Below are 12,648 nucleotides of genomic sequence, written 5' to 3' on the forward strand. Positions count from 1 at the left end.
TGATTTTGATCTTGTTTTTTATTATCCAATGAGGAAGGATGAAGATGAGCTCAAGGACCATCCCTAATCTAACCATACATGCAGAGGATGGAGCAATATTCATTTTAAAAGGTCCATTGTGTTTTCCTCTCAGAAAATCAATTCTAATCCAATTACATTCTGATTTGGAAAGGGTTAGGTGATGTGCTATATCCTGCAAAAACTAGACTTAATAGCATGCCCATTGTCCCTTATTTGGGAAATAATGACTAATGACTAATTTCTGAGTTTTGACCTCTCTTTCCAAGTTCATCATTGTTTCCTCTGTACTAATTTTGTGAATCTCAGCTGCTACTCTACATCCATTTAAGTTGCCAAATTTTCTTATACAGAGCTTTAACATAATCATGAGTGCATGTATGCATAAGGACCATAAGAGAGCTGTGACATCTGGAATCAGAAGGGACAGATTGTATGAGGATTGCTGGCTGCTTTTCTCAGTCTACTTCAGTTTCCTTCTTCCTAAAATTCTTTAAATTTTATGAGTTCACTATCACCATAAGCTACTATTCCAGTGCTGTCATTGTAATGCTGTTGAGTGTTATATCGCTCTTGAAGTCTAGTTGAATGGAGCATCATTCTCAAAAGTATCATCCTGACAGATGGACATTTTGAGGGGATTTCATATGTCCATCTGAGAGGGGTTTTTTAATCATAGAGGGATCACAGGACAACCAACTGAACAATTAAAAAATTAACCTTTTGTTCAAAGCCAGGTAAAGTTTTTCACTTGAAAGGAAATGATTATTATCTTGTCATTTCTTTACAGCAATTATAGGTAATGTTATGGGCAGATGGAGTTCTAGATGTTCTCCACATGTCCATTTTTGCAATTTCCAAAATGTTTGGAAACATGGCAAAGACTAAGAATACGTTCATAAGATTAAAGAAAAAGGTGTACCTTGAATCCCCAAAGAGAAGGACATGATGTGTTAAGATGTGAATGATATCACCCCTGGAGAAATAAAGATAGGAATTCAGCAAATAGTTGGCCTGTGAGAAATAACCAGAAATTGTAAATTATCAAATAGATTTTGATTTAGAATTTGTATTCTGTGTGCGACCAGTACATTTTATTTCAGAAATATTTCTGAAGCACAATTTGCAAAAATCATTTATCGATATCTGCACAATGTCGGCTTTGAGGTGAGATCCTGCATCAAGGAGTCATAGGATGAAGTTCTGCCAGTTTGAACTATGGCACATCTCCCCTTTCCCATCCCAGAGTCTCACTGTTTGCCTACAGTTCCACCCATGGACATATAATAGCCATGACAATGCCATCATCCTCCGAGACTGCCAGAGAAGCCTGTGTGTCCCACAAGATTCCTGCATTGTTGTGCATCCAGCTTTTATAGCCAGATGATCTTTGGCTGCTCCCTGTTCTGCCTTGGCCACTATGTGGCTAAAGGGCTGTAGGAAAATAGTAATGTCAAGGTGAGTGGTCATGGCACAAGAGGAGTAGTGAATTCTTCTCTTCACAATGAAAAAATAATCAAGAAACATATGCAGGCATAATTTGGACATACACTTCCATATACCAGTAATTGGATATGAGTCTTAATTTCCTAATTTTCAGAATTACACCAGTGTTTTAAGGTTCATTTGCTTTGTTGATACCACACTTGACAGTTTTATTCTTATAGCGCTACTCCATTTACATTGCTTTTCAACCTGCTAGCCCACCATATTTCATAGTGTTTCAGCTAAAAAAAATTCCACATTAGGAAAGAGAAAGCAGTCAGCCTCAATTTGATAGTGAGAAGCTCATTAGAGTCCACATTTTGTCTGGTTTTATTGGATTACATTTATTCTGAGAGAGTAAAGTGATGCCTGCTTTCACAGTTGCACCCCAAATGCATCAGTGTACATCAGACTTCTTCTTTTTAAATCCTTTTACCTGAAGGAATTCCTGTTGTTTTGCAAGTCCTGCTGTCTAGACAGTGCACTTGTCTCTGCTGTCATTTCTTGTCCATGCCTGTCAGTCTGTTACAAGATGGGGCGGAAGGAGGGATGCAGGGAAGATATTATTAGTCAGAAAGAAAGAAAATGAACCATGAAAAATGGTGGGGATGTAATGTATTTCAAATTTGTCACCAGTCATCTAAATTATTTGCTGGCTTAGAAAATACAAGCTTACTAGTACAGTAATGGTTTGTGTCTATGGTGACACAATAGCAGCTACATTGATTCTGTTGCTTGTAACTCATACTTTGTGTATATTAGATTGTTCAGCTTTAAACTGAATTCCTCTGTTTACATAAACCATATAAATATCTCCTGTGTCTTCAGTTTAATAGCTGAAAGGGCTTTCATTCCCCTTTCCCCCTCATATAGGCATGATAAACTAAGGACAACATTGCAGATTATGAGTGCTTTCCTTACTCTCTTCACTGTGCATAGAAAAGCAATAACTGTGTATTGTTAGTGCTCAAGCATTACTTTTTGTTCTCTGTGTCGATTCTATGGATTCCAGTAGCCCAGTATTTCAGGGCTCAGTTGAACAGAAGTGCTCCCATTCTTTCAGCTCAGTAGATGGGATTTTAAGTGTTCTTTAACAGAGAGAAAGAGGAGTAGTTAGGGTCAAGCAGTGTCCCAATTAAAAAGAGACAATTTTTCCAATCCAATTGCAAGGATATTCTCTTTCCATAATTTACTTCACTTAATCATTACAGTGACCACTGAAACCTTATGTTGGAGAGTTAGAGTAAGTATAACACTCCTCCCCAGTTTTGTCAGTGGAGCACAATTTGAGGCTGGACTTGGCACTTTCCTTATTTCCGTGTCCTAAAAAATTAGTAATAATCAGGGTAAAGAAAATATCTTTTAGCATATGAAAATGGTTTCTCTGCCCTTAAGTAGGGCATTACTTCCAAGAAACATCTTGCGTATGACTTACACTATCTCTACAGAATGTGACTAACCCACAACAAAACACATCTCAAATAAATGTCTCAGATTAGTAACCAAAGCAAATGTGGAGCCTAGGGACGCACTTTGTTGTGCCACTGAGTTAATGCTGAAGTACACTTTTCACAATTGAAGGGTGTTCAGTCTATTTTATGCCATCATCTGCAACGTTAGAAGGATTCCAGCAGGGCTGTTCCTTCCTTTAGAGCAGTCGTCTCCAAACTGTACTTTTTAAGGGATTTTGGACTTCAGCTACCAAAATCCCAGACTGTTGGCCAACATGGCTGAGGCTTCTGGGAGCTGAAGTCCAAAATCTCTTAAAGGGCACAGTTTGGGGACCACTGTTTTAGAGACAGGGAACAGTCTCAGGTAGCAGAAGCTGTGAGGCACAGTGCTTTAGCCTCAACCATTCTTCCTGAACTCCCTGTCCATCATCTCTCAGAGGACAGCATTATATGTGTCACACAGATTAACCTGGACACTTTAGATTAGCTTGCTGCCCTAGGGTACGATAGAGACTGCTAAAATTTAGCAGTCAATCTGTCTGACTTTTATAAATGGGATGGAAGAGGGTGCCATCTTGGCCTTAGCCTTAGATAACAAAATGTGGTGGTCCTTTCTGAGATGTAGATCAGGCATTTGGAATGATGCAATGCTTTGGGAAGCTAATTTTTTTCAAGTAACCCTGGAGCTACGTATTGTGGAGATGACTGATGCATGATGCAGGGTCTACTGTGACTGTTACCAGTTTCACCATAATTACTGTTTCTGTCTGTCATGAAAATGTCATAAGTAAACCAAGGGAAATTGGACTTGAATTAAATTTAGGCCAGTGCCAACTCTGCCACCTTCCCTGAAGGTTTAAAGGGCTCCAACCAGAATGGAAATTGTGCCCATGTCCTTAATACCATCTGCTATAAGGGAGTAAATCTTCATGTAGCTTTAAGAATCCTGTTTAAAAAAGCGAGGAGTCAGCTGGTTTCTAAGAATTTCTACCAAATGATGTGTGTTGTTGGGAGCGAATTCCCACCCTCACTTAGTCCCCATGCTGAAGAACATTGGGGTCCTGTCTACATTGCCCAAGATTCTCTGGGGCAGCCCAGAGTATCCTAGCTCCAAAGCTGTTCTAGCCTATACCTATTACCTGGGTCCTCTTTTTTTATGCCAGGCAGTTTTTCATACAGATGTCCCGTTCTGCTGTTTAGCATGAATGGCACAGCAGTGAGTTGCTTGCGCCTGAGGTCAGAACAAGATGCTCAGCCTCAATCACATGGCTAGGCACCTGGTTCTGACCTCAAAGTGAGTGACATACACCACCAGCAGCCATGCTGGGTGGCAGAGCAGGATGCATTTTAAACAGCAACCCGGCACCAGAATGGAGGGCTCCTGATTTTCCTGGAAGACCGAAAGTAAGCAGGGAGTTATTTAAATCCATTTTAACAGAGATATACCACCGGTTTGGCACTGAATGGACCAGACTTTGTCTGGTCTCTTTGTGCCAGACTTGGGGTTTGGTCTCCCTGCCAAGAGGACAGAGGAAGGCCTGTTTATTTAGTCCATGTAAATGGGACCTGAGATAGTCTGAAGGGAAGCTACTCAAGGCAAATGAGGACTGGTACATCAACTGCCTTCTCAAATATCAACATTTCCCTGGAAATCTATGAACAATATTTTTTGTATTGCCTTTGGCCCTTGATACTTTTGTAGGCTTGGAGACAGATGGGGTACTTGTTTGGATCATACCCTCTGTTGTTTGTTGTTCTTGAGAAAAGGAGCTCTACTGTGTGTAGAAACCCCTTCCTAGCCTTCTCTCCATACTCTGTGCCATCACAGTATATCTGTACACACAGAGGCTACTATAGGAATGTAGAGAATGATGTTTATTTAACACCAAAAGAATATCATCAAGGGATTTTTCACATCAAAGGAATAAAGGACCTTGGACAAAGTTCAATCAGCAAAACAGAATTAGGAGGAAAGAACCATAAATGAGGGTAAATAATAACTTTATATCTCATACGTGCATACACAATTATATGAACACAGGGTAATACCTTTTTAAAATCATTCAGGCCTGGTTTTATTGCTGCCGGGGGCAGGGGGGGGAGGAGGGCGGAATTGGTTTAGTCCAGTGGTTCTCAACCTTCCTAATGCTGAGACCCTTTAATACAGTTCCTTATGTTGTGGTGACCAACATAGCATTATTTTCATCTCGGTTCCTAAGACCGTTGGAAATATGTGATTTCTAGTGGTCTTAGGCGACCCTGCGACAGGGTCATTCGACCCCCAAAGGGGTTGCGACCCACAGGCTGAGAACCACTATAGGTTTTAAATTTTGTATGTCATATTTTTAAAAACTTTTTACTGTTTTAATTGGATTATTTTAATTGTTTTTTAAAGTGTTGTTTACTGTAAGCCCCCTTGGGTCCCAACTTAGGAGAAAGGCAGGATAAAAATAAAATAAATAAATAACAGCAGTGTCTAATATTCTTCAATCCTGATAATACTGGAGACAAAATAATAACAGCACAACTCAGATAACATCTAGACCCTTGTACTTTGATTAATGGCCTAAAAGGCGCCAGATCCTGAATGATCTTAGAAGCTAAGAAGGATGCTCTGGTTAGTACTTGGATGGGAGATCAACAACAAATACTAGGTGATCTAGGCTATATTTCAAAGCAATGAACTGGCAAAACCACTTCTGAGTATTCCTTGCCTAAGAAAACTGTATGAAATTAATGGGGTCACCATAAGTCAAGAGGCAACTTGAAAGTTTCCTTCTTTAGCCTTCATTTCCTTCTTTAGCCCTCATTTCACCTGGGCTTTAATCCAGTGTGGTAATAGAGCTATATGGCCAGTGTGACAGATGTTTATTTCCTTACCCATCTTGTTTTACCTTTTGGCGTTTTCTAAAAAATCAACTCCGTAATGCTTCCCAGCTTTCTGGATCAAGTTTTGAGATTTTTTGCAGGGCAACAATAGGAATAGGGAGATCCCTCTGTTTCTTGTTCCTTTTCTTGGCTTCTAAGCAGTCCCATCATCAACATGGTTTAAATCTCTTGTGTCGGATTCTTTTCCAGCATCAAATTTTAAGTGGAACACACTTAAGATTGGATTTACACAGTGGTCAACAACTATGTAAACACAATTTAACAGCAACACTTAATTATTATTAATAATTTATAATGACTGCTAAACAAAAGACAATCAAGTTTGCATTTACAAGCCAGAAAAATGCCAGTTTGTTGAATTGCCAAAGGGAGTATTGTTTGGCCAAACTCTAAAAATTAATGATCCTAAATAGATCCTTAAACTATCCTGTACTTTTTAAAAAGTCAAATCAGTGCCATTTTAATGGCTTCCTAACTTATTTATTTGAAAAAAAGTTAGTGAAAGAATTTTTTAGCTAATCTGTGTTGAACTATGGGAACAGAATGAGGTTGGTGTGCAAGAGGAGCTAAAGATCAATGCCAGGAGATGGAGTAAGCTCTACAGGTTTTTCTCATTGACCCTGTTCCATTTGGCGTGGCTGGAACGCAAGGCAGAAATGTCCCTTATATCGCCATTTCCAAATAGGTGGGGCTACATAAAATTGTAGCAGCAGCAACAACATATTTTGTGTCAGGCCTTACAGGTGCAATAAAGCAACTTTTGTCATGATGATCAGTCATAGGCCAAAAGGCCCGTTTCCCCCCTTTCTGGCATCATCCTAATCAGATGATGCATGTCCCTAACCCCTGTAGTTCTGGATTTTCTAGAAAGATCTGGAGTCCTCTGTTAATGCACTACCATAGATGTCTGCACAGGCATCCCCGCTGGGGCCCCTGGCAGTTCCACCACTGCCGCAGATTGCTCAGAGGCCAGAATGAGGCAAACCGCTTTGATCCCAGGAAAAGCGGTATAGAAATAAAGATTTTATTATTATTATTTATTAACCACGTGGCTGTTGTTGGGCCCATAGTGATGGTGGACATGGCAAGTGGCTCAACAGGACAGCTGTGGCGATGCAGGAATGGAGGGCCAGGTAACAGAGGAGATCAGGACAGCTACAGAGCCAAGATACTGCAGGCTGCCTCCCAAGTATCCTGCCAGTGCAGACAGGCCTTAGTTTACTGTGGAAGATATTTGGATAGGTTGTTTTTCTGGGCTTTGGAGTGGTCCTGTTAAAAAAGCAATAATAGATAATTTGACTTGTATTTAAGAATATTTATAAACATTTGCTTAATTTGGCCTTTCAAATATGGCACATTGTCTAGCTAGCAGAGGTGTTTATAATTCAAGTCTTCTTCTTCAACTTTGCTTTTTAAACCTTGTGATTGTTTCTTCCAAAGACCTGTATTAGAAGCCAGAAGAAGAATGATCAGAGTCTTCAGAAAGCACTGATCAAGCACAATAACAATTGGATATTTTAAAAAACCAGAATAGTAATTTAAATTTGATTTCAGTGCTGCAGGATTCCAGCTAAATCTAAACCATTTTCTCTTTCCTTTCCCTTTTTCTTTTGCAGTTAATGAAAGAATTTCCTCTTCTTAGCATGTTCAACATCCATGAAAATTTGCTAGAAGCTCTGTTAGAGTTACAAGCATATGCGGACGTCCAGGCAGTTTTAGCAAAATATGATGGTGAGTACAAATATCTCTGGCTCTATGTGTGTAAATAAAAAAGACGGGGAAAAATATTCCTGTGGCAAAATCACTTTCTTGAGAAATTCCAGCTTCTGTCTATAGTTATACAGCTGTGTGCTTTTAAGCAATTCTAGGTTTTACCTTAAGCTGTCATATAATTTCATGTTCTTCATAAAGTGGAGAACTAGCTTCTGCAATAGGGTGTGTTTATAGATATGTAGAAACACAGAAATAGGTAACATTCTCTCCCATTTTCCCATTTTTTATTGGCCTCATAAGAGTTTGATTGATTCTTGTAGAAATGAACCTGTAGATGTATCCTGCCCCCCTCCAATCCATGAGTGGCTTCTTTGTATGTCTTCTAGCCTCACAGAAATTTTTCCTTTTATTATAACCATGATTTAAGATTAAATGAGAAGCACATAAATTAGAAATGTATCTTCCTCTTCTTTTTCCTCCCACTATTCACAATGTCATGAGCTCCAAAGGGGTTATTTCTGGAGGAGATGTGAACTTCTGCTGGGGGCTTTGTCTCTGTGTATTGAAGACAGGGCAACCTGATAGTGGGGGTGCGGGGACTGGTTTAAATGGTCTTTGTAGACATGCCCTGGGAGAATGTGACTTGCCCATCATCACCTAGTAGGTTTCCATGGCTAATTCTGATCTCCAGAGTAATTATCCAATGTTTAAAATCACTATACCATACTGTAATGAAATGCAGGTATACAATTCTTCTCTAATGCTTGCATTACAGTTAGTACCTACTTTGCAGTTGCTTGCACAACAGAGGCCTGCACAGTTCAGTTGCTGAGTTTTTCATTGTGCTTTCCTGCTAAACAAAGAGCTGTGGGTAGTTTAGACTAGGCTAGACAGCCAGCATGATGTAATGATTTAAGTGTTAGACTATGACTGTGGAAACCAGGGTCTGAATCCCGGCTGAGCCAAGTAAAACCCACTGGGTGATCCTAGGCATGTTACACTCTCTCAGCATCAGAGGATGACAATGGCAAATCCCTCTGAAGAAGTTTGCCAAGAAAACCCCTTTTGGTCACTGTAAGTCAGAAATGACTTGAAGTCACACAACAACAACAACAGCAACAGACTGCAATATCAACTCAGAAGGAATGCCAAGGTTGCATTGCAGGGTGCAGTGCTGGGTTATTAGGCTAGCCTTCTCTTAGAGTGCTAATTTAATACATGTTCTGTGTCAGTTTCTCTTTTGATGCATACGTGTAAGATGTCCTTTAGATCTCTGCCAAGCATCTGATGTAAAATACTTTTCTGGCAAGATCACTATACATTTCTGTATAATCTCCAGTGATTACATTGCAGAGTGTTCCTCCTCCACTCTCAGCAACCTATTACACAAGAAACCTTAGATTCCTGGAAAATTGGTTTAGCAAAATTTGCTTAGGTGTTCTTTCTAAGAGATCTATTTGCATCTCTGCTTCTGCCACCGCAAATATTTATTTGTCATTGTTCTTTGTTACTTTTACTGTAACAACGCTAGGGAAAATTTCTACAGAAACCCCAGTTTTTCTGGGTAGAAAAGCATTTGAACATAAATTCAGAGACAAGGTTAAAGGAGAAAAAACATTAATGACAATGGATGAACTCTGAAATCATGAAAGCATCCTTGGCAACAGTGCATGCCTTGCCACTGAGATTCCCCAGCAACCATGCTATAGACATCGCCCTGTTGCCAGATGTGAAGTACAAAACAACAATCTGATGCTTAAAAAGATGCAATTTATTAGAGTTTTTTAGCCAGATGAAATTTTTGTGCTGGATGTGCCAGAAAGGTTAAGTTAGCCTGGAACTGTATATTTCCATAAAGTTCATGCTACTTGAGGCTGGTGAGCTTCAAAATGAGCCAAGAAACACTCTATATATTGTGGATGCCACTCATTTCCTTCTGTTGTACAGCACCAAGCGTTTATTAGCTGCTGAAGAGTCCATAAGTTATTTATGGGAGCTTTGTATTGGGGCTTCTTAGTTGTTGTGAATGTTTTCTTACTGTTGCCCTGGTGGACTCTCAGCTAAGCTGGAACATCCCTCTCTGTTGTCCTGCAGATTGGTGGAAATCTTTGTAAACAGGATTCTTAGAATACCATTTCCTAGCTACTGAACAAGTATTCGTACTCTTGAGAGACTTTGATTAATGGTAGAGGCCCCAGATTATAAAAACTCCCTTCAAGTCTGGTTAAAAAAGAACTCAGGCAACCAGGCTGCAAAGAGCAGTTGGCTGAGGTAGAGAATTTGGAAATCCCATTTTCAATGGGCTAGATGAAGGATGCAGCCTCTCAGCCACAATTGGTCTCCAAGGCCATTTTTATGGCTCTAAGGGAACTTCCCAGATGTCTCACATGCTGAAATATCTTCATAGAAAAAGAAAATATTTTTATCCACTCTTGGATCTTCTAGAGTTACATCTGTACTGTAGAAATAATACATTCTGAAACCACTTTAAGTGCTGAAGCTCCACCCTTTGGAATCCTGGGATCTGTAGCTTTACAAGGTCTTTGGCTTTCTCTGCCAAACAGTGCTGGTGCTTCACAAAACTACAAATCCCAAGATCCTGTAGGTTGGCACCATAGCAATTAAAACTGGTGTCAAATTGCATTATTTCTACAGTGTAGATGCACCATAGGAATGGTGGCTGGTGTCCTGTTCAGTAGTTATATGACTCTGAGCTGAACTTTGTAACTTTTGGGAATCAAGTTTACTCTTGTTAGCAATGTAATGTGACCCCAAACCCTACCTTTTCATCCAAGCAATGCCCCAGTCCATTCCAGTGTCTAATATGGTGCAGATCAAGGCCTTGGGAAATTATGTTTGCAGCACTCTTCTGGTTGCAGAGCATGTTGAGAGAAGCAGTTGTGGCAGGACTCTGAGGAGTGCCACCACTTGCAAGTTCTCAACATGGACCACCACTGGAAGGGCACTGCAAACATAATTTCACACAACCACGATCTGCAGTACCTCAGAAACCCTTTGACTGGGGTGCTGTCTGATTTTAAAAGTAGGACATTTTGGGGGGTTACACATATGTTGATGGGTGACTTGAAGGCACATACACACATCATCATCATCATCAGATATAGTTATGTCTGACAATGCATCTGTGTCAGCAATTTTTGTATAAAACAGGGGAACCCAAACCCCATATACCCATGGAAATTAATTTGCTTTTGTTATTATATCCATTCCTCCATATCCATGGATTTTATACCCACATATTCAACCAACCATGGCTTGAAAACATTCCCCAAAAAGTGTAAATTCCAAAAAGCAAATCTTGATTTTGGCATTTTATATAAGGAATACCATTTCACTATGCCTCTGTATTTAATGCAACTTGAGTATCCACAAATTTTGGTATCCACAGGAGGTTCTGGAACCAAACCCCAGCGGATACCAAGGGCCCACTGTATATTTATTTTTAAATGTGTTTTTTTGTAACCAGAGTTACTGCTTATAATATACCTTGATCTGAGTTCTGTAATTTGACTGATGGGGAAAAGAGGGATGCTAAAATCTAAGCATCTTGTCTATTGTGGGAAGTCATAATGGGGTTACAGTACATGGGGAAAAGAGGGATCACTAAAATCCTAAACTAGATGAGTTTCTGGGTACTGTGGAGCTTAGAAGTAGTAGTAGTAATAATAATAATAATAATAATAATAATAATAATAATAATAATAATGGATCTGTTCAAACCTGAGCAAAAGAATAGCACACAACAGCAGCAATAGTGATGTTACAGTGCTATCCTGTATTTGGTAAATAGGACAAATGAATTTTGCACTGTAGACTGTTGACTGTAGCCCCATTACGACTTTCCACAATAGACAAGATGCTTAGATTTTAGCACCCATACTCAGATAACTCAAACTTTTAGGTTAAGGATCTTTCTATGCTATTGTTATAATTGCTCTGGTGAAATATATTCTCCACAGGACTCATCATTTGCTATAAGCCTTAATGTAACATCAAATTGTTTTCCGTTAAAGCATCTATTTCTAATGGTACTGAGTGCATATTGTTTATTAATCTCAATAATAATTTGTTTTGGCTGCTGGATTCTGACCTCAATAGTATAGTGAAAATGGAGATCTTAAGATCTTTGCTTCTCAGGGAATCTCTTTTCACAGCATTTATAACAGTGTTGTTGTTTTTTAGAAAAGTGCTGATATCTTGCTTTTATATGAAAAAATGGACTTCCCACTCACTTGTTTTATGATAAGTGAGTGTACTGAAATGTGAGGAGAGCAAAAGCTTATCTTTGGCATTTGAGCTAGGCCTTAGAGGCATAAAATGATTTTGAGGCACATTTGAGACACAGAGCAAAACTACTGAACTAGACATTATGGTGCAATCACATTTATTTATTTTTCTGCTCCTGCCACATATCACCTGGGTACCCAGAAGGTGTCTTCCTGTAAAAGGGATGCCTGCGTGAATAAAGCTGAAATCTTACCTAGCTTATCTCTGCGTGGTCTTTCGCTTTAGGCACTTTTCTCCTAGGTAGATCAATTCCAGTATCTGTAGATTCTCTGGGGTAGTGACCAACAGAATGACAAAGTGAAATGGGAGGAAAGGTTCAGCTTTTGAAATGAAAACTCTGTGGGAGCATCATGTTATACATGAATGTGGCAAATACATGAACAATAAACCCCATGCATGTACTGTATGTACTGCCCTTCATCCAGAAGGGATCCCAAGATGATGTTATGTAATATGTAAAATAGGCAAATATAAGTATAGAATCAATGCTCTAAATCTAATTGCTAGCCCAACTAAAATAATTCCATTCAATCAATGGAATTTACATAAATGTTGACTTAACCATTCAGCAGTTGATTTAGTGGTACTAAAATACTTGGGCCTAGCACATTTTAATTTAAGCTGATAAAAAAAAGTACACAATGCATATAGGAGCTACAACCAACAACATTTAAAACACATGGGTAAATATGTTAATCAGCTCTAATTTGGTCAAGGAGTATATTTCTGGGTTTTCCTTCATTGCTTAAAAATACTGAGGAATTACAAAATTACGTATCCTAAT

General features: G+C 39.2%; 1 protein-coding gene across 3 annotated transcripts in view; it reads left to right on the forward strand.

The window, feature by feature from the left end:
* ST7 (suppression of tumorigenicity 7) overlaps positions 1-12,648 on the forward strand; it is a 132,045-nt gene that overhangs the window by 107,183 nt on the left and 12,214 nt on the right. For all 3 annotated transcript variants that reach the window (XM_089524338.1, XM_089524339.1, XM_089524340.1), the window contains exon 9: positions 7,460-7,574. In XM_089524338.1, coding sequence (XP_089380464.1) covers positions 7,460-7,574 — 115 coding nt within the window. The remainder of the gene's footprint in view (positions 1-7,459; positions 7,575-12,648) is intronic.

This window comes from Sceloporus occidentalis, unplaced genomic scaffold, assembly GCF_023333645.1.
Source record: "Sceloporus occidentalis isolate IW3139 unplaced genomic scaffold, rSceOcc1.0.p SCAF_5, whole genome shotgun sequence".
Classification (NCBI taxonomy): domain Eukaryota; kingdom Metazoa; phylum Chordata; class Lepidosauria; order Squamata; family Phrynosomatidae; genus Sceloporus; species Sceloporus occidentalis.